Below are 27,910 nucleotides of genomic sequence, written 5' to 3'. Positions count from 1 at the left end.
AGAAAAATATATTATATTAAGAAAGAAAAGCAGCTTAAGAAAATTCCTATTTTATTAATTAATTATTATACTTTATACAATAATACATCTTTTTTCCTATTAAATTAAATATGAATTATTTATAGACTTTGAAAATTGGTGGTTTCCCTTTCCAATCTGTATTCTCTCAACTTCACCATACAAAATATGTTAATTTTTTTTTTCTTTTGCCCCAAAAATATTATGAGAGAAATAATTTTAAGTCATTTTTAGTAACCAAATTATTCTTCTTAATCTTAATCACAAGTGCAAAAATGAGAGAATCAAGCCCATGACCAAAACCAATGAAGACTCAAAAGCTAAACTATTTTGGGTTTTGATTGAATCCCCAGTTGCCATATTTGCTAGCCATGAACTAGCCAATGAAGCCTCTTGTATTGGTCCAGAACCCGACCCGGTTACCGAACCCGTAGACCCGGGTTCTGATCCAGCTAAACTTGTGCCACTCCCTGTTGTAATTGGAGATTTTAAACTGTAAAAAATATAAATAAAACTCATTTTAGTAAATAAAAATTATTGAAAATTCTAGAAAATTATAACCATTTTTTTTCTATTATATGAAAATGTACATAGGTTCTCTTTATAACAGATATTTCACTTGTTTTATTTTGATAAATTTTCAGTAATTTATGGTAAAAGAATAATATTTAAATAATTAATACTTTAAAAAAAATATTTAACACCATAAATTATTTAATGATATACTTGTATTAATTAAGATATTTGACTATTAAAAATTTTATTTTAATAAAAAATTAATTTTTGAAATAACAATTTAGTAGATTAACTCAATTAATTTAAAATTAATACTATTTTAGACTACATATTCCGTAAAAATAATTTGTTTTATAAAATGACAAATTAAACATAATATTTTACAAAATAATACAAAATAGTACTCAAATTCAATTTTTAATATTTTTTTTTTTGATAAAAATAACTTAAAAATAATTTCTAAAACAAATATATTCAAAAAATATATCTAATTTTATCATATAAGTTATTATTAATAAGACCATTTTAAAAAATATATAATATAATTTATCATTATAAATGTCCAATCAATTATTTTTACAAAATAATTAATAAAAAATAATCTATATATAAAAAAGAATTAAAAAAAGAAGAGAAATTACCTTGGAAGATTAGGGCAAAATGTAATAGTATAATCAGCACCAGAACAAGTAAAAGTACTCGTGGCATCATCATAAGCGTAGCTATACGATCTTGGACAAGCCGACTTAAATATCTCCGAATACATACTCGGCTTACAAGCCGCCGGTGTATTATACGCGCCACTACAACAATACTCATCCAACCCAAACGCCTCACACGCGCTTTTACACGCTCCACCACCATCCACCTTAAGCTCCGTGGGACAACTACGATTGAGGTCAGATACACACCCCGTGGACGCGCACGTACCCGATCCACCACTCCCTTCAACCACCATAGGAAGATTATAACCATCAACTAAGCTCACGTCGTAGAAATCTTGTGAACCAGACCCCAGTGTGAACTCTGCTAGAGTCGCCGGAGGAGTTGCTGTTATATTATTTTATATAATATAATATTTAGATTAAATAATTAAGTTGTAAATAATTAAGTGTGACAAAGTATTAATTTTGTCAAATTGTAACATACATTATGGAGTTACAAAATGTATGTAGAATGATCACAAAATAGGAGTTGCAAATCCTTTAAATTGATGATCACTTGAATATGTAACTCTCATCTCTTTTTCACTCTTAAATTAGTAAAAGATGTTACTAATTATTTATGAATGTGAATGAATGATAGCTATTAAAATATAGTTGTTGGAGACTTGATTTATTCATTTATAAGGTGTATAAATGGTTCAAAATCAAGTGTGAATGATTTGGAACACTTTGGAGAAGAATTGGCCAAAGCTGAAAAATTGGTAACTAGTAACTAGTTACTGTTTTTTTTTTCAGCATATTATTGCCCACGTTTTTGAAAGTTTGAGAGCTTTTGTAACAGCCCAAAACTCCTCCAAATCACCCAATTAATAACATAAATGCCCAATTTATGATTGGTAACATCCAAGGGCTTTATGGTGAGCATTCATGTTCATATGAGAGTGAAAACTCTATAAATAGAGGCCATATTGTTCACTTGCAAAAAGAAGTGGTTGAAACCATTTGTTGTGGTTAGAACCTTGTGAGGATATGCTCATCCTTAGACACTAGGCTGAGCATATGAGGCTTGATAAATCCTTAAGAGCATTTCTAGAGTTTCCCTAAGTGTCCATATGAGGGAGGAAATGACTTTTAGGACAAAGGTCCTTGAGCCTTGGTCAAGCTTTTTGTGTGTTATCCTTCTTCTTCTCTAGATTTCTTGTAATCTTGATGAAATACTTTTATTTGTATTTTGAGTATTTTGATTGTAATCCTCCTATTCTCTCTTGTAATGAGAATTTTTCCAACAATCTAAAAGTCATTTATGTGGCATATTCTTCTTTCTAAAAGACATGCCATGGAGGTCAAATAATCAAAGAAAATTATCCATGAGGGAGAGCATCAATCAAGATCATGAGAAGAAAAATAATGTGGTAAGAGATTCAAGCCATCCATGGGTAAGCATGGTGGATTTATTTTGTGATATCTTATTTATTTAATAGTAATATATATTAACATATTCATATGATGAGATATGATATTTTAGTATAAAGTTTTTACATGTTAATATATATGATATGTGTATATTATATTTTTATATATAGTGATATATAATATTATAATTGAGATTATAACATATTATTATATGTATATATGTGAGAGATATATATATATATCATATAATATGTGACATATGTGAGTTATATGTATATTATATGATGAGCATGAGATATAATTACATATATATATTTGTGAGAATAAATATGTAGAAATAGTGATTTCTATATACATGCATACATGATATATATATTGTGTATATGCATATTAATGTATTTGTATGTTAATATATATGATATGTAACATATATATATTTAATTGTGGAATTAATATTGATATTTTGTATATGTTATTTATGATAGTATGGTAACATATATACAATAATAATTAATATAAAATTATTTGAGAGTTATAATTTTATGGGAGATATATTAATTTTGTGTATTAATATATGTATATAAATTATCATATTAATATATGTACTATATGGTATGATAATGGAGATGATGATAAGAAAAATATGTTCATTCTATCATTATTATTGTGAAACTATATTATGATTAAAGATAGTTACTTGGAAATGAAGTTCCGTTTTGGTGATAATCATCTCATTTTATGAGATAAGAAAAAGTGAACTATGTGAGTTACACTTTTTTGTGTTTGTTCATTTCATAGCAAGAGCATAGTGATCAAAGTGGATCTATATTGTGAAATGAGCTCATACAATTGGAAGGACAATTTTAGACTCAAAGAAAGTGGATCATTGTGGATTCAAATAATGAGATAAAAGATTATAAAATTGGAGAAGCAATTTTGAATCTTAAAAAGTAAAGTGGTGAAACAAAATTGATGAGAAGTAATTTTGTTAACTTTGGACTAATCTCAATGAGGAGATAACCATAAAATTGAAGAAGCAATTTTATCATTATGTGAATTTTGTGTTATCTATTAATAAATTTTTAAGTATAATTTTGTTAATAAAGGACAAATAATGGATAAAATAATTCTATTAATTTGTAAGTGGTATTTGGAGAGATTATCATGTGATATCGAAAGGTTCATGATAATTTTGAGTGCACATTATTTTAAAAGATAATGTGTAGAGAACAAAATAAAATAAAGAGATTTATTTTAAAGTGATATGTGGTATTTTAACTTTATGGTTAAATGTGGGGGTGAGATTTGAGTTTAATCAAATTTATTGAGAAATTATTGATTATATATATGTGGTTTTGAATTTAATATTCTAAATTAATATTTTGCTATGTGCATATGTGAAATTTTGACATATTTAGTGTCAAAATTTGGTGGTAATAATTTCAAGAAGGAAATTAAATTTAAGATAGTGGGGGTGCATACTCCAATATGAGAAGTTTAGACATATTGAGTGTCTAAAACTAAAAATGTATATATTTGAGATATATGCTTGATGTCTTAAATATAGTATAACTTTGACATGTTTGATGTCTAAAGTTAAGTGTGTAATTTAGACATATTTGGTGTCTAAATTAATGTTTAATTTTGATATGCTTGATATCAAAATTATTGAGAATTTGAGTTGTGTGAAAATTAATCTTTTATGATTGAATTTTCAAAGCTTAAGTACTTAAGGAGAAAAGTGGTCACAAAGTGAACACTATATATTTGGCTAGCATGATTCGTTTGGAATCAAAAGTGTGAGGTTAACAAATCGCTTAATCTTCATACAAGATTAAAGCATGAATTTCGAGGGATGGGACCTAAACTCTCTTAGCGTTTTGCTCATTGATGGTAACCTATCTTAACACTAGTAAAAATCTAGTCTTAAGTTCAATAGGTAATAACAAGTCAATAGAGTGAATGTGGTACTTAATTGTCCCATCTATAGATGAGTACATGTGGTGAAAATTGAGGGTTAAAACTGAAAGGTTTTTTAATGGAGCTTAAGCTTAAGAAAACTCACTTAAGCTTAAGAAGTGTAAGTATTGCGAGACACTAACACTCCACCTATATGGACTAGGGGTGGTGCCGCCTCTTATGAGAATTGGGAGTTATTCTCTAGAAAGTCCATGAATTGGATTTGTGCACATGGCCATTAACGGTGCAAAAGCAATCCATAAGGTTCTTGAGTGAACATAGCAAATGTGTGTGTGTTATCACCGGTTTGTTATCAAGAAATAGTGGTTCAATGCTACGGCAACCAAAATTTCGATAAACTTTGTGGTAATTACACTAAGGTAAAATTCAAGTCGAAAGACATTTTACACTATGCACAAATGCAATGGTTTCTATTAGAGTGAAGTTATTTAATCAAGTGGGGGAATATTATATTACTCCATAATATAATGTTTGATTGATTAAATAAAATGTTGTGTTACAAAATTATTTGCTACAAATGAGATATTATTTAATCTAGTGGGGGAATGTTATATTATTTTATATAATATAATATTTAGATTAAATAATTAAGTTGTAAATAATTAAGTGTGACAAAGTATTAATTTTGTCAAATTGTAACATACATTATGGAGTTACAAAATGTATGTAGAATGATCACAAAATAGGAGTTGCAAATCCTTTAAATTGATGATCACTTGAATATGTAACTCTCATCTCTTTTTCACTCTTAAATTAGTAAAAGATGTTACTAATTATTTATGAATGTGAATGAATGATAGCTATTAAAATATAGTTGTTGGAGACTTGATTTATTCATTTATAAGGTGTATAAATGGTTCAAAATCAAGTGTGAATGATTTGGAACACTTTGGAGAAGAATTGGCCAAAGCTGAAAAATTGGTAACTAGTAACTAGTTACTGTTTTTTTTTTCAGCATATTATTGCCCACGTTTTTGAAAGTTTGAGAGCTTTTGTAACAGCCCAAAACTCCTCCAAATCACCCAATTAATAACATAAATGCCCAATTTATGATTGGTAACATCCAAGGGCTTTATGGTGAGCATTCATGTTCATATGAGAGTGAAAACTCTATAAATAGAGGCCATATTGTTCACTTGTAAAAAGAAGTGGTTGAAACCATTTGTTGTGGTTAGAACCTTGTGAGGATATGCTCATCCTTAGACACTAGGCTGAGCATATAAGGCTTGATAAATCCTTAAGAGCATTTCTAGAGTTTCCCTAAGTGTCCATATGAGGGAGGAAATGACTTTTAGAATGACAAAGCGTCCTTGGCGCTTGGTCAAGCTTTTTGTGTGTTATCCTTCTTCTTCTCTAGATTTCTTGTAATCTTGATGAAATACTTTTATTTGTATTTTGAGTATTTTGATTGTAATCCTCCTATTCTCTCTTGTAATGAGAATTTTTCCAACAGTTGCTCCCGCACCGTTGCATTCCGCCTGACCGGAACCGCAGTCTCCGGTTATACACGAGCCTTGACCTGAATTGTCGAAGGTGCAACCGGTTCTACCCCAGAATCGACCGGACCAACCCGTTGGAGCTTGGAATAAACGAGATGTACCTTTTGAGAGCTCGAATCCGGTGCTGTCGAGTTTGGGACTTCCGGCACTGGCGAGAATTCCCGGCCAGACTGTGAAATCACACTTGTTTATGAATGTGAATGTAGCTCCTGAAACCCCTGAAGAAGAAAGAGAAAACAGAGTAAATAATATTAGCTTGAAATGAGTCCCACATCGGTTAGAAGTGAAAATATTTAAGAGTTTATAACAACGTGAGTTGGTTTTATTGTTTAATACCTTTGGAAACTATGAGAAGAAAAAGAAGAGAGTAAGATGAGAAGAGACTCATGTGAAGGAATGTAGACATTGACCAAATCATTTTCTGGGCTGATTTTCTCGGGAAACAAACAACACTCTCTTTCTAGTTATTTTTAGAGAGAGAAAGAGAGGTGGTGGGAGTGGTGGGGGAATCTTAATCATGGGTTTTACATGTCTATTTATAAAAGAAAATTCATAAACAAAATAACAAAAAATTAAAAAGAGAAAAAGCAAAAATATTATTACTGCTACCACCGCCTTACTCCGTTCTCAGTTCTTCACTTTCCTTTTTTTTTTAAAAAAAAAATAAATAAATAAAATGAATTAAAATATTTTGAAAAAATAGAAATAAAAAAAGAAATTGGTATTACTCGTTTTTCAACTGAATTTCCCAGATTGTTTAGAAGGGGAAAGAATAATCTGGTGTTTTCAAGAGTAGGTGTACTTGTTACGTGGCAATATTTTACTCGTTATCTCCTTGACTTAGTTGACACTTGTTTCCCTTTATAATTTTTTCCTTTCTCCTTCTCAAGTTATATATTTAGTATTGATTATATACATGTAAAAATCGATTAGATTTATTTGGGCATCTCTAATTTGTTCAATAAATATAGTAGTTACCCAAATTAATTCCATATCACTTCTACATTTGTAGCCGAGCAATTTGCGGCGAAACCCCCTTATTTTTTGATTTTTATACACTTAACCCCCTTATCTTTATTTTTGGTGGCAAAACCCCCTTATGTTTTAATTTTTATACACTTAACCCCCTTATCTTTTTTTTTTGTGGCAAAACTCCATTATGTTTTAATTTTTATACACTTAACCCCCTTATCTTTTTTTTTGGTGGCAAAACCCCCTTATGTTTATTTTTCTTTGCAAATTTGACACGTCAGTTAAATATTACCGTTAAATATCAACTGGATGACCACTGTATACACCTTTGTATATGTAACGGTAAAACCTCGAAGTCGATACAGTAGTAATCCAGTTAGTATTTAACGGTAATATTTAACTAAAACTTTAAATTTGCAAAGAAAAGTAAACTGAAGGGTTTTGCCACCAAAACAAAAGATAGAGGGGTTAAGTGTATAAAAATTAAAACATACGGGGGTTTTGCCACCAAAAAGAAAGATAAGGGGGTTAAGTGTATAAAAATTAAAACATAAGGCACCAAAAATAAAGATAAGGGGGTTAAGTGTATAAAAATCAAAACATAAGGGGGTTTCGCCGCAAATTGCTCTTTGTAGCCTAAGACTTTTTTCATACTTCAACTTTCGTAATTTTTTTTTATCTAATTCTATTCAATTTTATTAATACAATGATTATATATGTACTAAATCGTGTTCCTTAAATTTTAACATGAACCAAATAGTAATCCTAAATTTTCATTCATATTAGTATTTTGTTAATAAAATTAGATAAAATCCATTAAATCCAACAACTAATGATTTTAATAGTTTGAGAAAATTTTCAACCACGAGCATGATTTTATACATATCAAAATTGAGATTATAAAAATTCAAATTAACTTATTATTTTTATATATTTCTTCTCTCTTATGTTGCCCACACTTTTTTAGCACTTTTGACTAGTATCGTAAATTCGTGCTTGTCGTGCTAGTCTGACCCATATTATATTATGTTTTTTTAAATAATATGGATTGTGTCGTGTCGTACCAAATTTTTTAAAAAATATGCTCGGCAGAGCCTGTAGACCCAGTATTTTCGTGCTATGCTCGGATTCATCCCGTACTTACTCGTGCTGGGACCGACCGATTTTCATATTCAAGCTTGAATTCTTACTTTAGCATTTATTTTTACAATTAATAAACTAATTACTAAATTAAATACACTTTTTATAATTTCAATTATATTTATATAATTTTTTAATAATATTTTACATTAGAAAAATAAAATTATTATAATTTGAATATTTATTTATAAATACTTAAATTTTTATGTTATAATTTATAATAAATGAATATATAATTTTAATTATAAAATTATAATATTCAAAATATTGTTGAAAATTTGATATTATTTTAAGTTATTTATAATTGACAAATACTTATTTATTTATCATTAATAATAAATTGTAGAGTTTTTAAAGTATTGTGCTGTATATTTTTGGCTTGTTTCGTACCGTGCATTTTAAATTAGTCTTTCGGTGTTTACATGTTGTATCATTCATGTTTGTCGTGTTATATCGTACTTAAGCATATAATTTCGTACCAATATATATTATCGTTGTATCATATTTAAATTTATATTAAATTTTTTCATGCTTAATTGTGTTCGTGCCACCTAAATTTATGCCAGTAATTTCGAGTTGTGTCAAAAAAAAATCGAGACTATATTTACATGCACTTATTAATTATAGTTGGCTCAAGAAAGATACTAGATTAATATTAGCATATATATATATTATGAATAATGTGTATATATGATTTGTACAACTACAACCTATATTGGATTTTTCTTTTTATGCATATGTTTATTATAAAAGTGCTTACAGATCAAGTGAATTATTTTGCTGATTCATTTAATTCATTAGCTATCATTTTTATTTTTTATTATATAGTTTTCATCATATATATATATTCTATTATTATTGCTTTTTTCCACATACTATATTCTGTAATAATGATAATTAATTATATATATTTAAGAGAGGACTCCTCTCGTCCACTAATTAAATTTTATATTTTGCTTTACAAAGAAAAAGTCGGTTGACTGGTTTTAGTAACATGAATTAGGTGTCACTATCTTATTTGCCAAGGAAATAATAAAGCTCAACACATGGCCACGTGTCAGTAAATTATTGGATATGAAGAAAAATGTAGACACGTGTCCATTAAATGTGAGTGCGCTTCACTTGCACTGAGTGGCAGATTCTCTAGAATCCAATAAGATTTGGACTACATAACAATATATTATTCCAACAACTCACAATTCTCTCCTCTAAAACCGGTCATTAAGACTTAAATTCAATGCTTCTATATAATTTGATAACTATAAATTAAGAGCATTGACTACTAGCACTTTCTCATCATGTCGCATTACGATTGGCTAGCGATACTCTCTAAGAGTTATTATATTAAATTATACGGGACTCAATACTTAATTGAACCAATAACGATATTGATACATAGTAAGGTGCTAGACACCGCTGGTACCCTTTAACATTTCTCATAAATTAATGGCTACATTGTTAAAGAGAATTGGTACGAGACACTTAGTACTTAACTTTACGATAATTTGTTAGCGATTTTTTATAATATTTATTAAAATAAAATAAGTAAAACTTAATATTAATTTATACTAATAGCGATATTACACCTTAAAAGAGTGATATCATTTGTTAAAAGTATGTTTTGATATACATATCAATTTCAATTTTTAGTATACTTTTTTTTTTAATAATCATGTAAGTTATAATTATTTAGGATTCATATTATATTTTTTTAAAAAAAAAATGAGTTATTTACAATACCGAAATAAGGTAAAAATGTTTTGTTGCACGCACAACTATTTTTTTTTTTATACGTGTGATAATCAGTAAGTAACTATTTGAACATTAATTTTGGCATTAAAAATTATTTAAATTTTTTTAAAATTTTACAAGTGATCAAATTTATTATTATTAATAATAATAATAAAAAAAAAAATAACCAAATTGCTCGATTTATTAGGTGTTAGGATGTATAACCTTAAGAACATGTAAAAACATTTATGATAATAAATATTAGTGAACATTTTAATATATGCTTGAATGTTAATTTATATATAAAATATTGAAAAATTTCTTACCCATATATGAGGTTGTGACTCTCGTATTGTACAAAGAATTAAGACTAGCTATGAATAAAATAATCAGTAACATATTAAAGTTATAAAATATTTAATCAACGGTTGCTAGTATGGTTCACTGATGCTGGTTATTCTATGCAAGCAATCTTGATTAGGATTGCTGATGTAGTATGAAAATTAAGTGAAGGTGTTGTATATAATAAAGATTATATATGACATGAATCGATATATAATTAAGTTGTCTTTATATATCAAACATGTCGTTCACTATAAAAACCTAAGACTTATCACAATGATGATCAATAGTATAATGATATGAATCCTAATCAGTAATCGTGAACTCATGTTCATGTTATTAGTTTCTTTGATTCACTTGTTAAAGTTTCTCAGAGAAGATGATTCTTACAACTTCTGTTTTGGGAAGCTAATAATATGGATGGCTACAAACTTGATTTACAATCATGGAATTTTGACTTTCCTAACGAATCGAATGTTGGTTTCCTTTAAGTGTTAATTCTAGAACTAAAAAGTTGTGCACAAATTTAGATTGGATATAAATTATACTTTCATTGATAAATTAATGGTACTAAAAGATGTAAATTATTAGAAGGGTAAAACGATAATTTGACTAAAACTAATTATGAACGGACAAAAGAAGGGTTAATCACTGGTGCTGATTATATCAATGGACACTACAATTAAACTCAATATATATAATTCTATAATTACTATAAATGTGTTCGATTTTATATTTATAGTAGAGTAATCATGAAATTTATAAATATGACTATTTGGTTGATGAGATTCAATATATAATATAATTTTATATCAGTTATTTATTTAAATATTTAAATTTAATTATTTAATGTTTAAATAAATAAAAATCTTATTTAATTAAATTATTATTATTATTTTATTAGTTTGAATTATAAAATGGGTATATTCTAAATCATTTATAATTTATAAAAACCTAGTAAAAATGTTAAGCCATAACATCATTCCACTCATAAGAGATAAATCTTGCTCGTTGAGACAAAAATAAAAATATCAATTTTAGTGTATCCTAATCAAAACACACTGATCTTTGTGTGTGGTGAAAGATCTGGAAGATCAATGTGTGAGTTTAATGTTCTTTGGATACAACTATAAAAAGATAGTACTAATGACACTTGATAATATGTGGAGACCCTAAGTGTGGTGTGATGATAATCATTCAAAATACTTTCGCTTTCGCTGCACACCTGATTTAGTACCACAAAACTAACATTATTAGGTGGGTTAAACATTTTTACTTTCTTAACAAGAGGGTCACAATACATTGTGTAATGCCCCTCACTTCACATGTGTAATCACATATTTGCACACTATAAATCAATACGAGTTTTTATAACATACTTTATCCTCACTCGCATGTTTTTTGTGAAAATTTACCTAATATCAATTTTTTTAAGCTCTTTTTAACTGTATAGTCTCAATGTCTCATACCTAAATATAATCTTAAAATTATCGTGCTTGACCTTCTGTAAGTGAAATCAGATTGCACAACTTACCTAATTTTCTCCTTAACCGGGGATCACAATCCTAAAACCTCTTTCTCATGGTGATCGAAGAGCTTCTACAGCACTTGTGATAGGTACTTCTCATGACTCATGACAATTACAGTTATATAGCTTGATAGTATATTATATCTTTTTTAAGTTTCAAATTCCAATCTCTCCATCCATTATCATGTGGTCATGATCTCTACTCCTCATAAGTAAGAAAAATATGGGTTCCACAGTTTAAGGATGTGGTTTGCCTGAAATAAGGAGGCAAAATCACATGCAATTTTTCTTCCTTGAATTGTTATAAAAGAAGTTATGAAAATGAAAACTTGTTTGGTAAGTTTGGGGGGTGCATGGATGGATATATAGATTGGCCCCATTTTGCATGTGATCTACTAATAATAATTACTCTTTTCCTTCACTAATTAAATTAAAAAATAACTTGTAATAATTTGTTTGGTTCCTATTGGTTGAAAGCCACAAAACAATATCAACTTTGGCATTTTGTAGGCATCTTTTCTTGTTTGGGTCAATTAAGGGTTCGAAAGAAATTTACTTGGCCCTTGAAACTGATACCGATGACCCAATCAAAGTTATTGGTTAAGATATAAGGTCCTTATAGCTCACACGTGGTCCTCAAAACTGTCAAAAAGATCGAAAGAATGAGAAAAATATCTGCACCATGTAATCTCCTTCTGTTAATAAAAAAAAAAAAAAAGAAACTTTGGCATTTTGCATTTGCAATTATATATGATTTTTTCAGATATTTCAAACCTTTCATTATTGAGTTTCAAACTTACTGTTTTAAGCAACAACAAAAAATATCCTCCTTTGAACTTATTATACAAAATGTTCTCTACTGAAATTAATCTCTTATGTACATATATAAATATTTATACATATGAGTTGAAAGAAAAAAGTCTGATTTTATTGAGCAAAATCATTTCATATATATTTTTATCAAAGTTTGTAACTTTATGATTGCAACTTGTAACCCATTTCATTATAATTGCTTGTGTTAAAAACATTTTATTTCTTTATTTATTTTTTTGAGAAATTTTCTTTTAAACTTTTGGAGTGGGACTACATTGTCTTGCTTTACAAGAAAAGAAACAAAAGCCATATATGAGTAAAACTAAAACCCTAATTAAATCAAAACCACACATTCATGTCCAAATCTGAATCAGAGGCCCATATAAGATTTTGTCACTGTTAACTAAAATGTTCTCATATAGTCTCATCCTAACTAGACTTTTTTCCTTTGCTACTGTTTTCATCAGAAGCTATTTGAATTTAAACCATAAATATAAATATATATTCCAAAATTACCTCTAATTGGTCTCCCAAAAGTTAGTTTCTAACTAATTTTCTGAAATAGAAGTGTTGATGTGTGATAATATAAGATCCAAAGATGATCAATATGGTTGAATGAATTAAAGAAAAACATATGAATATGACAAGATTCTCCATCATAGCATATATGGACAATTCACTTCCAATTTATAATTGGCTAAGCTCAAGCAATTAAATCTAACCAAGTGTTCCATCAAAAAAAAGAAAAGAAACCAAAATCTAACCAGTGTTAAACAAGAAACCCTAGCTACACTAGTACAAAAACCATTAATCCCGACGGTCCTAAAAATACCCTTTTTAGGGAACCGTTGCTAAAAAATTAAGTGAGTGTTTAAAATCATCTAAAAAAATTAGGTATTCCCGATAATTTTAAATACTCGTAAGGCATTCCCGACGATTTTTAAGTGTGCCTTAAAAATTGTAGATTTTTTTAAAGGAGAATTGCCGACGGTTAAAAATCGTGGCTTATACTATAGGCGACGATTTTAAATCGTCGCCTATGATATAAGCTACAATTTAAAATCATCGCCTATAGTGTTATAGGCCACAGTTTTTAACCATCGACAATTAGTTCAAATCTGAAATTTTTTAAATAATGTGTTTTTTCTCACTCCAATATAACTATTTTCATATCTGAAAATTTTCAAATCTATAGATTTTCAAATCGTCTCTCTCTCCCCTTTGCTTCGACCTCCACTACTCGCCATCCTCTCTCTTTCACATAGACGTCTATGAGCTCCACCACTCGTCTCTCGCTCTTTTTCTCGCTTTCTCTTTCACGAGTTCCACCATAGACGAAAGCTCGTTCAAGCTCCACCACAGTCGACCACGACCACGAGCACTACTCTCTCTCTCTCTCTCTCTCTCTCTCTCTCTCTCTCTCTCTCTCTCTCTCTCTCTCTCTCTCTCTCTCTCTCGTCCAAAGATAAATGCGTGACCAGAAGCACCTACAAGTCTTCTTTCTCTCGTCCACTCTTTCTCGTAACTTCTTTATTATTATTTTTATTTTGAGATTTATGTATTTTTAAGATTTTTATATTTCACAGATCATCAAAGATCTCGGGGTTGTGGTTTCGCCAGAACTGTGGGCAGAGTTCTACTACTATTAATGGGTGACTTTGCAATTTCTTATGAGCACATACATCCCAGGTAATTCAATCATATGGTTCTTCAGTATCTACACATGGCCTTTTTTCCTAGGTGCTTATTTTGTATGGGCTTTTAGTCTAATGTTTCTCTTCAGCAGGCGTAGTTAGTGGTAAGAACTTATTGAATTTATCGTTTGGGCTCATAATAAATTAAAGGTTTCTCCTGCTACTCAGCCTAGAGCCTTGAACATTGAATAATTCTTAAAATTATAAGAAAGAAAAGACTTACTATCTTTGGGATCTAATGCTACACCGCTACTTCAATACTTTAGGGGATCCACTCTATTACATACGTTGATTCCTAATTTTTATGTCATATCATGACATAAATTAGCAATTCTTAGGATTTGCTATTCTTGTGGGACTTTAAGGCCAAATAAAACTTCCACCTTAGTTTTGAAGAGGATGAAGACGATTTTTTTTTGGGGGAAGGGGGTGTAATCCAATATAGCGACGATTTAAAACCGTCGGCTGTACTATAGCCTGCCGTTTTCAACCGTTGAATTTTTTTTCTCCAACATTTTTCTACCGTCGCCAATTCTACCCAGTATTCGCAATGCTGATATAGGTGATAATTTTATAGACCGTTGAGAATTCTTTACTCAACGGTGTAAAACTGTTAGAAATTCTAAGTTTTTAGTAGTGCTAGTACCTAACCAAAAATTTCAAAAAATATTATATGATGTAATTTTGTCCTCATTAATACATTTAAAATGTTTATTTTATTGATATTTCTTTTCTCTTATTCGAATTTTCCCCATTAGGGAATGCACTTTGTTCACCTTATATTAATTCTATTGAATAGAGCATCTCCATTAAATGGTGGGAAGTTAAAATATAACTTATTTAACAAAAAGTGTGCTATAATAGTGTGTCAAAAAGTGGTGTAAATTTGGCACAGTAAATCTTGTGTCAAATTTGACACAACATTTACTATGATATAAAATTTACATCACAATAAATACATTATTTTTTTATTTACATTTATGTCATTTGTGTTATTTTATTAGTAAATTTAATTATAACATTAAATTATGAAATATTTATATTATTTTTTATTAACTTACATATTAGAATAACATAATAAAATTGATAATAAAGTTATTAGTTTTTATATTTTTAATAAAAATAATAATTAGATATTAAATTTTACATTAAAATTTTGCAATTGTGTATTGGAGCACAATGTTAAAATTTGATGTAAATCTATCACAAAGCTATTTTTTTTTGCCAAATATAGTACAAATTTTACATCTTCATTGGAGATGGTCTTAATTATTAGCCAGTTGCCCCACATGGATTAAATATAAAGTTTTATATTTATAATAAATTATGCTACTCCATTCATCAGTGATTAGTTTTGAGATAAAATCTCATGATTCTTGTCATGGTATTAGAGTTATTTCCCTAGCGACCAATATTCGATCTACACTTATCCAGATAGTAAGCTAGAAAAGCAAAAAAAAAAAAAAAAGTACATGCACAACACTAGACTCAGTGCAAAAAGAGTACATTAGAGATCCAAACAAAATAAGTGAGCTACCAATTTTAAGGGGGATATTGGATAATATTATCCTACGTGGATTGAATATAAAAATATATTGAACAATTTATAAGAATATAGGTTATTTTACTCATCACTAATTAATTTTCAATGGAATCCAATAATTTTTTTTAGGAGAAAATTCTCAACCATCAAGTGCCAAAAGCAATAAACACTTTAAAAATGTGGGGAGCGATGATTTATTCAAGTATAGCATCTTCTAATAATAGTTCATGGATACCTAGGATTACCGGGCCACCAAATCACACTACTATTAGTCGATAAAGCGAGTTTGACCAAATAATAAGCAACAACATTACAAGATCTATAACAATGAACAAAAACAACTTAAAACCTATTACAATGACTAAAAATTTCATCCAACTCAAGCCTCACAGAAGCAATAATAGACACATTGGTTTTAATTTTAAGAACACCACTCAGACAATCAGATTCAATAATAATGTTGTCATACCTAAAAGAAAGACACTGAGCCAATGCATTGCAAATAGCCAAGTATTCTGCCACTCTAGGTTCAAAAGTCGTCAAATCTCCAGCTCGTCGAGGCTCAAACTACACTCAACTCATCTCGAATCACTATGTCCAGGCTACTATACATTTGCCAACTGAATCAATAGTTGCATTTGTATTAATTTTGAGATAGGCTAAACTCTAAAGGAGGAGGAATCCATCTATGAACCATCAAAATTTAGTCGTCAACCGAGAAGAAGCGGGAACCACCATCGTTTGCCTCTTGTTTTCAAAGCTTCCAAGTTAATCACAGACCCAATTAAGAACTGGGACTGACGACAACTCAATATTGTTGTGGACCTTTTTGTTTCGCTGGTGCCAAAATCTCCATACTATCACCATCACCAACTCAATCATATTTTTCAAGAGGGAATCAATATATTTATAAATAACGTTCAAAGCAAACTCACAAATTTTGCTTAATAATTTTTGTCACTAACCATTGAAAGTCTAAACAATAAGTACAATAAATTTAAAGGACAAAATCCATTGTTTAGTTCTCCTTTTTTATATATATAAACTATGAACTTCTACATCAATTTTTGAAGATTACTTCTAGTGGGGTTTCCTAATACATTAATTTCTCCATTAACAAAAATGAACATATCATTACAATTAGGTTTTCATCTTTTAATAACTATATTCATTAAAGAAAAGAAAAAAGTAATACATGCATGATAACTTGATCATACTTATCACGAAAGCCTATTTAAAATTTGTGTCTACGTATCATTAAATAGGAAGATTTTCATAATATATAGTTTATTAAATATTCTCTTTTAGCCTTTCATTTTTCCAAATTCAGACTACACTTTTTATTGTCATTTCTAGATCAGATTTCTCCATATTTGATGGGCTAGTTATACCTATAAAATTAATATTAATCTATATCTATATCTATATCTATATATATACTACTTTATCATATTTGTACATGTGTCTGTCGTGTAAAGTTTCAATCCCATGTAGATAAGATTTTTGTCACTTTTTTTTTTTTGCCCTATAAGCATCACCCTCCCCTTTCTCTCATAGTCCATTTTTTAATATGGGGTTTTAAAGATTCTCTTAGGGTATTGGTAAGATGTAACGCGCAAAAAAAAAATATATATTTTTGAATTCTTATTAAAAAAAATAATATTTTTCACATAGTTAAAAAATATATATATAATTTTAAAAGAGAAAAAAAATTAAATTTTTGGGCTAAGTGGGCATTGAGCTCAAGTCTAATCTGTCTATACCTAAGATCGAACTTAGTAAAATGGAAGGAGGATAGAGAGTATGTAGAGTAACGAAAAGATGGATAATATAAATTAAAAGAGGAAGAGGAGTAGTAATTCATAAAAAAAGTGGGATGATAGATCACTATTTATTCATGAAATTATTAAATTATTTTATAATAATTTTTGAGAGAATAATTTGTAATTTTGAACAAATAAAATTGAAGAATATGAATCCTTTTATTAATGAAATGATTTATATATTTAAGCGGATTTATTATCCTCACTTTTATATCCTTTTTAATATTACTCGTCTTGCCAAACAAGAGAATTTGACCTCCCACACTCATTTTTCTTATTTCCTTTCCTTCCCCCACTTTTTCTTCTCACTAAACCTAGTGTTTAGGCTACGTTTGGTAAGGATGAAAAATAGGATGGATGAAGAGTTTAGAAAAGATGAAGAATATAATAACTACTCTTTTTTGTATTGTTTAGTATGAAAAGTAAAGCTGAATGGATAAAAAATGACGTTAAATATTTATTTTTTAAAAGGATAATTTTAGTATTTCATATATTATTTATTAGAATTAGTCGGTCTCACATTGTTAATATACGTAAATAAAATATTAAGATGAATGAGCTATATTTCTCTTATTTTTAATATGTTTTGAGATGAAACTCATGCACCTTACCAAAACATTACTTATATTTTTCTTAATTTCTTACAAAAGTGAAGGTATAATTAGACTTTTGGGATTTGGAGGAGGGTCTCCGTGCCTTGATCTTTATCCTACTAAACAACAAGGCCGGCCTTGAGGTGAGACGAAAGAGGCGTCCACCTTAGGCCTCCAACCGCTCAAACCCCATTTCAAAAAAAAAAAATTAAAATATAATTCATAATAAAATAAAAAATAATACTCATAATACTAAATATATGTTGCAACAGTAATTTAATTAGAGTAATATTTAAGAAATTTAGTGTTCAAGTCCCAACAATCTCATTGGCCCCATTTTATATATATATATATATATATATATATGAATAGAGATATATATGATCATGTGTGGATCATTCCTTTATTAAAGATTCACATCATATTCCACTACAATAGAGTGATTTTTGATGCTGAAAAACATTCTTTCTGGAAAAAGAGTTATAAACGAATCCTTTTGTTTCTTATACATAGTGTGTGTGTGGCCCTATAACACTTTATGATGTTTTTTTTGGCATATAATTAAAGGGACCTTAATTTGAAGAAGAAGAAAAAAAAAATTTATATATATAAATATTTGTGAGAAAGGTATATATTAAGAGAGAGAAGTCAAAGGAAGAAAATGTAAGGTGGAAGCAAACTTGGATCCAAGAGATCAATACAGCTTTTGATATTTATTTTTCTTTATTATCAAGATATGGTTTTTGTCAAAAGTGGTGACTTTTTTTTTTTCTTGCTTCTTATTTATAACATGACTTGTTTATTTGCACCATTATTAGCATTAATTTTTCTTATTCATTTTCTTTGATGAAATCATGATCACCAATATTGTTTTTGATTAGTATCAAAGAAATTTTAAAGTTTTATCATACATGCATATCTTATATTAGACACTAGTATCCAACACCATCTCGAGGTGATCTCTTATGAATAATTTGGGATATTTTATAATAGCTATTCATAAATATCATTTTGTAGTGTTCGATGTTTTGCAAAAGTTACTGATTGGATCTCTTATTTTGTTAAATGATAAATTAAATTTATATTTTCAAAATGGTACAAAATAGTACCATGTATTGATTTTTTGTCAAAATAAAAATGAATAATAACTCAATCTAGAATTGTTAAGATAAAATTGAGCATATTTTCTACATCTATTCGTACTAAAAATTATTTTCAAGTTAGTTATATTAAAAAGAATAATAAAAAATTGAGCTCCGGGTACTATTTTGTACAATTTTAAAAAATACAAGATCCAGTTTATTATTTTACAAAACAAAAAATTTAATTAGTAATTTTTATAAAATATAATATTCAAAATGATATAAATGATATTAACTCATTAAAAAAATGTGAGATATCATACTTAATTGAATCAATAATAATATAACATTTTTTAATACTACTGGTCTCGACACTCATTTAGCATGTATTTTGCTAGTAGGCATTATTAGTAACACTACACACATGAGAAGACCCACTCTAAATAATTAGCAATTTTTTTTAATAATTATTAAATTAAAATATTTGTAATACAATTAAAAATTACATTAATAGTATCTTGTAGACCGATGGTACTAAGCACTATTGGATGCTACGAGTGTTCATTCAATCTAATCCGCACTATTTTGCTCATAGTATTAGATCCACACTAAGTACGAATTTCATATTTTGGTTCTAATTCAATCCGCACAATAACTCAAATTCAATTCAATTCGTAAAAGTGTGAATTAGATTGGTTATTTTGAATTTGTTACTTTTTAATATTATATTATTTAATATTTATTAGAACATAACTAACAATAAATTAAAATAAATAAAATATTAAATTAAAAAAATTATATGTAAAAAAAATATTTAATTTTGTTTTAAATTGTACAAAGAAAAAGTAAATTATATATAAGAATGGAATATACATTTGATTTAATAAGTTTATAAATATATTTGTGTTCTATGTACTATATTTTTAAATTATTATTTTTTATATAAATATTAATTGTATATAATTTTTAAAAATTTATATAAATATGTATAGATTGGATTGATTCGATTACATTTTATATGTCAACTAAATTGAATTGAATTAAATCGTGCAAATTGAATTAAATTGTCTATTTTATGAACACCTGGACTTTTAACATTTCTATTTTTTATGTGTTTTCCTAGAGATCTATAACCAATATAACATAATGCCTTCTAGCTAGGTTATTAGGGCATACAAAATAGAAATGGTCATTTATAGCTTGATAAAAAAAATAAAAATAAAATTGTAGGGGCCAAAAATGAAGGGTTTACTATACATATTATAATTTATCAGACAGTTGTACAAGTGTCCCCTTGGCCTGAATTTTAGCATAAATAAATAAATAAATGAAATGGTTGAGTAGTAATTCCATTCAAAAAAAAAAAATGGTTGAGTAGTAATTGAATTCTTTATATTATTTTATTTTTAAGGAAATAGTTGAAGTTTGAACATGTTTAGTCAAAAAATAAATAAATCTTAATTTAATTGCCAGCAAATTGGTGGTGGGCTTTCTTACTTTTTGACTGTACAATAACACAGCCCTATAGCTATGAGTTGGAGATTTTGAGTTGAACTCTAAAAGCCCAATTAATATTGAAAGGCCCATATGATGTGATGTGTGTATGTATTTTATTTTATATTATTATTATTATTTATTTTATTTTATTTGGTGAATATTCAAAAAGAAGTTGATGTTTGGTGACCTTATCCATATTACAACTACCCAACTTTCAACCTAATATATTTTGTTGGTTTGAACTTTTCTTAATTAGTTTCAAATGAAAATGATAATTGTTTGACAATTTTGGGCAAAAGGCAAAGAAAATAGGTATAAATCTAACATTTACAACACATGTGTACGTGTGTATGAAAATGACTTATTTATTGCATGTGTTTTCAGAATCCAACATACATAAATCATTTTAGGTTTTTCTTTTCTTCTTTCTTTGATTGAGACTTTTTAACATAATAAATACCAACATAGTAATTTTATTTAATAGCTACCAAACTTTTAAATTGTTTCCTCCTTGTGATTTACGCAGCAAACTTTTATATCTTTATATATTAAAAGTGCTTATCTAACGGCAATTCTTGGTTTAACGATGTTGGTTTGTTTCCTCCGTTAACTTTAACAGAATATTCCCAATTAATTTATATTATTTTTTTTAACAAAAATTTATTCAAAAAATCACACATTCGGTTAACATAACATTATTTTATTAAAAAAAAAACACACATTCCCAAAAATAACTAATTAAAATAAAATTTAAAATAAATTATATAATAAAATTTAACGATTTGAAGATATATTCTCTCCGAATCTTACGACTTAGAATATTTAATATAACAACATTTACGACTGCCGGAGTAAGCAAAAAGTGAGTCAATTTGGGCATATGGAAGCTTTGCGATTGGTGGTGGAGTTGATAATTTGGGCCTACCGGAGTAAGCAACAGGTGAGCCGATTTGGGCATATGGAAGCTTTGCGATTGGGTGTGAAGCTGATAATTTGGGCATGCTAGAATAAGAAACAGGTGAGCCGATTTGGGCATATTTAAGCTTTGCAATTGGGGTTGAAGCTGATAATTTGGGCTTGCCGGAGTAAGCAACAGGTGACCTAATTTTGGCATTTTGATTGACTCTTCTCCTTGCTTTATCATTTGCTTCACCCGTCTATTTTTGACCCATCGATAGAAATACATAGCGTTTAATATAACTTTGCGATTGGAGATGACTCCACCGAAAATGTTCTTCACCCATTGATTTTTGAAAAAGATCATATTAACGTCTGGCTACTGATATCTCCACCTTCGAATCAATACGTCTTAATTTTTCTTTCCCTTCTTCTCTCTAAATCTCTCGATTGTGCAGTTTTTTTTAAATGCTATGGATTGTATACCCACTATCCAAATTTAATTTGTGATTGGATTCTTTACCTTTGATATTTACTTTAAGATTGTGAAAATCTGTCTTAATGCTGGGAGTCATTAAGGGGATTGGAAGATATTTTACAGGTTTCTAACTTTTTTTAGTAATAGCTTGAATATTTTTTTCTAATGATTTCATCAGTCATACATAATTATCATTTTTCGGAATTATCTTTTTTTTTTTTATATATATCTTTCTTTATATGTTAAAAGTGCCTATATAATAGATTTCTTGGTTTAACAATGTTTTGTACAGATTTTGATGGCTCTAATTATCTTTTTACAATGTAGGATAGTGAACATGAAGTTGTAAACGATGTGGGTGCTGAAACTGGACATGAGATACGAACAACTATTGGTGGTCGAAATGGGCAATCTAGGCAGGTTTGTAAAAAACTACTATGAAGGGTAGATAATTCGATTTGTTGGTTTATCTTTCGTGTCTTACAGTGCTTCATTTGTTTTCAATTGACAGACGGTCAGTTACATTGCAGAACATGTGGTTGGAACTGGTTCTTTCGGTGTTGTTTTCCAAGTATGTAGAATCATAGTATTTTTTTTTTAATAATTGAAGCTATTTCTCAACTTTTTTCGCCAAAGATATTGAATGATGATGATAATGTAAACCTCTTTCTCCAGGCTAAATCGAAACCGGAGACATTGTTGCCATCAAGAAAGTTCTTCAAGACAAGCGCTACAAGAACAGGGAATTGCAGATTATGCAAATGTTGGATCATCCTAATATCGTCGCACTAAAGCACTATTTTTTCTCAACAACAGACAAAGAAGAGCTTTAACTGAATCTTGTACTTGAATATGTCCCCGAGACTGTTCACCGTGTTGCCAGAAATTATAGCAGGATTAACCTAAGAATGCCCCTGATATATGTTAAACTCTACACATATCAGGTATAAAAGTAATTTTGTTGAATTCTGTTGTGTTTGTATTAAAAACCTTCTTTTCTGAATGTTCTTGGTTCTTCGGTTAAGATCATGGGATATATTAATTAATTTTATTGCTAGACAATATGTTGGTTAGTATTTGGATTTCATTTTTGTTTTTTGGGTATAGATTTGCAGGGCATTTGCTTATATCCACAATTGCATTGGTATTTGTCACCGGGATATCAAGCCTCAAAACTTACTCGTAAGATTCTTTTCTTAGAGCATATAGTACTTGTGTAGATAAGACTTGTTGGTGTTTGCCAAAATGACAATCTTGGAAAGTGAAATTAGAAAATGACATTTCATTTTTACACTTCTCAACCTACTTGGTCACTCTTGCTTTCGTCATGTAAAAGTATATCGAATCGATTTCATCTAACAAATATTTGTCTCATAAGTCATTTTGCAAAAGAGCCTCTTGAGACTTGTCCTATAAAACTCCAGTTTCCCTAATGTTTGTAGGGTATGTAAGAAAAATTAATTGTCAAGAGTGACACTTGTTAGTGTGAGAATTAAGAATTTGGTGATATTTGTAGGAATTACAGTGAAAGATGTTTAAATACTTTTGAATGGTGTATTATGGATGTGTTATTATCTGTTTATGTATCATTTTTTTGCCTTGTCAAATTCTAAAAATATGCTATAATAATATTCAGGTAAATCCTCACACTCATCAGTTGAAGCTTTGTGATTTCGAAAGTGCCAAAATGTTGGTAAGTATTTTCGCTATGTTACATATTGAGTGATTAATCTAGCTTGTTAGCTTAGCTTGATCCAATTGTTCAAAGTTTAGTCTCTTTTCTATGTTATCAGATGAAAGGAGAACCGAATGTTTATTACATTTGCTCGAGATGTTATCGAGCTCCCGAGCTTATATTTGGAGCGACTGAATACACCACAACTATTGATATCACAACTATTGATATGAAGTTTCTTTCAATTTTTTAAGTGTAATATGCTTTAATCATAATCATAAGTATAGTTCATAAGTACTTCTAATATTACCAATTTTTTAGTATTATTAATAACAATGTGTACATGTTTATATATACAATTATGATATTCTTAAAAAGTCTATTTTTATAAAACAAATAATAAAAAATAATTTACAATTAGTTACCGATTTTTTTTAAAAAAATCACTAAGACTTAAATAAAACTAATATTTACGTGGCTCGCCACGTAACTTTCATCTAGTATATATATATATATATTATAGATATTTGGCACGTAACTCCCGTCAAAATCTGTAGGTTAATCATATTTTATTTTCATCAATTAAGTTTAAACAAAAATATGGTGTGATATAGGTTTGTTTCTTGAAGTTAAATTCATGTAATTTTCTCGCCATTATTTACTACTTAATAAACAAAGTTAAAAAAAAAACAATAACCAATAAAAATCAATAAAAGAAGAAGAATAACAACACAAAAGAGATTAATATTATATGTGCGATTGTCTAATTGTCTGTATTGTTAATTATTAAGAAGTAAATAAGAAAGAAAACTAAAATAAAGGTGAAAAAATATGAGTAAAAAAAATACACAAAGACTAAAAAAATGGAGTAAAAAAAGATAAAAAAAAATTTAACAAAAAAAAAAACAAGAAAAGAAAGATATAATGTACTAAAATTGTATAGAAATGGGTTTGAATCTTTTATCTACAACACAATACAAAGTCTCCACCATGGTAAAGATAACTTATTATGTATATAAATATATTTTTATTATTTTTACTACAAAATATATATTGACCTAAAATAAAATAATTCCAAGTTTTTTTAGTGGGTTTTCTCTTGAGATTTTATTGAAGCCGTTTTTTTGAAAAAAAATAAAACAAAAATACAAAAATTGTATGTAAATACAAATTATAAAAATAATAAAATACTTGAATTGAATTATATATATAAATAAAATGCTTACATATTATTATTTTTTTTTAACAAAAAATGCCTACATATTTGAGTGCATATTAATTAAAATAGATGTCTACAAGGAACGTTTTTTGTAAGTTATTAGTATATTTTGAACTCCTTTTCTTTAATTTAAGAGTACACGTTATAATGATTTTTATGGGAAAAAAATAGGGAATCAAGAAGAATATATTATATATAATATATAGCTACAAAAAAAAATCATAAAATTAACAATAAATTTATGGAATATGGATCATGTAGGGTAGGTCTAACCTAGGTGAATTCTTGCTTTTGAATGAAACAAAATTTTATATTAACTTTGATTAATTGTTTGGTGCTAAATGAAAAGAATATTATTACTATAAAAATAAATAAATAAAACAAATTAAGCAAAGCACTATCTTTGGTGACAATGAAGAATCTTCTAACTTCATATTATACCAAATCACATGGAAGATGTTCTATAATTAAGGTCTAAGATCCGTTATTCTCTCATCACTACCATTAACTTTTTTTTTTCCTATTTATTAGTTTTAATTAATTATATATAAATATATAGAAAAAAAAGGAGTGTACCGATACAATATTATTAGTTTCGGTATTTGAAAGAATTTTTTAATATATATATTTTTTTATAGATGTAGGTTATAGTCTGTTGAGAAATTTGAAAAATTTTAACACTCTCAAAATATAATTCAAACAGTTTATAATTATTTTTTTTATACGCGGGTGAAATAAACTGTTTAAACACTGCTTTTTTATATTGCAAATTATTCTCAGTTTTTTAAAATTATGAAGAATTTCTTAAATAATTATAACATATACGAATATAAAATATATTAGACTAAACTATTAATTTAAATGCCGAAACAGATAAAAAGTGAATCAATACATATTTTTAATAGAGTGCTTAATTTATAAAAACATCAAATATATGCATATTGATATATAGTAACCCCCAACCAATTGTATTAGCACCATTTTCTAATAAAATTACATCAATTTGAAGTCTTAGTAAATAATGAATGGATTATTTGAATCTCTCTATTTTACTACATCATAAACCCTTAATATTAAATAATTACAAATAAAATTCTAATGTACACCAATTCATTGGAATAAATTAATATATAGTAAATATATTTAATTTTTTGGGAGCTTAATTGATGTAAAATTACTTTTTGGTGTATAATTATCAAATTAAAATAATAGTATTAAAAAATTTTTTTTTTTTTTACTCAATTCCATGCATAGTTCAACTTAAGTACTTCATCGTTGCTTTTCAATTAAAACGTCATTTTTTTTTTACCAATTTACGACACAAAGAGATCTTGATCCAAGCCAAAGCCAAAATTCAAATTAATAATATAAGTACAATAATTAACTAAAATATAGAAATATTATGTTAAGTTAAAAGTTAAAACACCATGACTAATATGATAATTAATAGAATTATAAAAATTAATCTCATGAAGTGGGAAAAGGGTTTAGACTAAATGTTGTTTTCATATCATGTAATAATTCTCTTACGAAATTAAAAAGTAAGAGCAAATATATAATTAATAAGTGGGTTCTTACTCAAGCTCTTTAGATAATGATCTAGCTATAAAGATGCTTAGGGAATTATAATGAAGTAATTTATAATTATATGTATATATTTTTTAAAAAGTATTCTTTCAATTTTTTATTTAACAAAGAAAAAAAAAAGCTATAATTAGCTAGACAAGAATAAATTATTAAAGATTATTAATTCCCTTTTTAGTAGAAAAAACAAAACATTTTGAATGAATATGAAAAAGGAAGAGATTATATAAAATTAAAATATTACCAACAAAGTGAATAATTAGCAACCACTTGTAATAATAGTTTCCCTAAGTATATAATAAATTAATTATAGTATTAATATTGTTAATATGCTAGCTTAATCCACAACCTTTTTATCCATAATATATTTTTATATATATGTGTGTGCAGCATCAGAAAGTTGAAATTAATAAAGCAATTTTTTTTTATTATTATTTTTAATATTTGTTCTTTTCAACTTGTGTTCCATAATTAGCTAGTTGATCTTTATAATATATAGAGGATAATTATATATAATAATATACATAAATAAATACTATTGCTGTATATAGTTACTTTGAGTTAAATAATAATCCCATATATGCTTTATACTTTTCTCTTCCCAATCCCATAGGATAATTAATTATAATTATAATTAGATGATGATAAGGTGTCAAATTAATGATAATTAATCACATATGAAATGAATTTTAGTGTCAAAATTAATAACATGTGGATTTTTTTTAATTATTATAATTACTGGAAGACATTTAACTTACTATCGTTGTCATGACATATGTTATCTTAATTTTTTTTTTTAAAGCAATGTTATTTTAAATATATATTTTATATAGTAGAATTGGTTATTTATTATCATTATTTTATTTTATTTTATTTTCTATTCATGAATAATTTACAATAATTTTATTAATTATTTTACATGATAATATATAGTGTAATTAATTAGTCTCACAAATAAACTCTTAAATAATTTAAAATATCTAAATTAATAGAATTAATAAACAAACATATGTCTAATAATTATTTGAATCATAATTTTGACATATTAATTAAAGTAATAGTAATTTTTTAAAAATTTATGAAAAATTAATTTCTCTTGTAACTATTATAAATAGTTACAATTTATTTATACACAGAAAATACTAAAAATATCCATAGATAATACAATTTTTCATGAGTGATTTATTTATGTATTTTATGATCATTAT

At 27.5% G+C, this 27,910-nt stretch overlaps 1 protein-coding gene across 2 annotated transcripts; it reads right to left on the bottom strand.

Annotated features, from left to right (window-relative positions):
- Positions 1 to 34: 34 nt before the first annotated feature.
- Positions 35 to 6,715, bottom strand: LOC115702793 (thaumatin-like protein 1). 2 transcript variants are annotated; one of them, XM_061106910.1, is made up of 4 exons: positions 6,428 to 6,715; positions 6,051 to 6,309; positions 1,176 to 1,586; positions 35 to 488 (listed from the first exon to the last, which is right to left on the bottom strand). In XM_061106910.1, the coding sequence occupies exons 1-4, from the start codon at positions 6,507 to 6,509 to the stop codon at positions 395 to 397; spliced, it is 846 nt and encodes a 281-aa protein (XP_060962893.1). In that variant the 5' UTR covers positions 6,510 to 6,715; the 3' UTR covers positions 35 to 394. The 2 variants fall into 2 exon arrangements, with proteins under 2 accessions (XP_060962893.1, XP_060962892.1); XM_061106909.1 differs by having other exon boundaries at positions 35 to 511; positions 6,428 to 6,709.
- Positions 6,716 to 27,910: the final 21,195 nt, after the last annotated feature.

Source organism: Cannabis sativa, chromosome X (genome assembly GCF_029168945.1).
Source record: "Cannabis sativa cultivar Pink pepper isolate KNU-18-1 chromosome X, ASM2916894v1, whole genome shotgun sequence".
Taxonomy (NCBI): Eukaryota; Viridiplantae; Streptophyta; class Magnoliopsida; order Rosales; family Cannabaceae; genus Cannabis; species Cannabis sativa.
Note: the sequence above shows the minus strand (reverse complement) of the source record. Positions and strands in the feature narration are given on the sequence as shown.

What these genes read in the sequence shown, in the direction of transcription:
- LOC115702793 (XM_061106909.1), bottom strand. Translation starts at nt 6,509, where the DNA reads ATGATTTGGTCAATGTCTACATTCCTTCACATGAGTCTCTTCTCATCT. An exon ending in GCGGAATGCAACGGTGCGGG is followed by an intron (nt 1,587 to 6,050) that starts AGCAACTGTTGG and finishes AAATAATATAAC; the next exon opens with AGCAACTCCTCCGGCGACTC. An exon ending in TTTTGCCCTAATCTTCCAAG is followed by an intron (nt 512 to 1,175) that starts GTAATTTCTCTT and finishes TATTTTTTACAG; the next exon opens with TTTAAAATCTCCAATTACAA.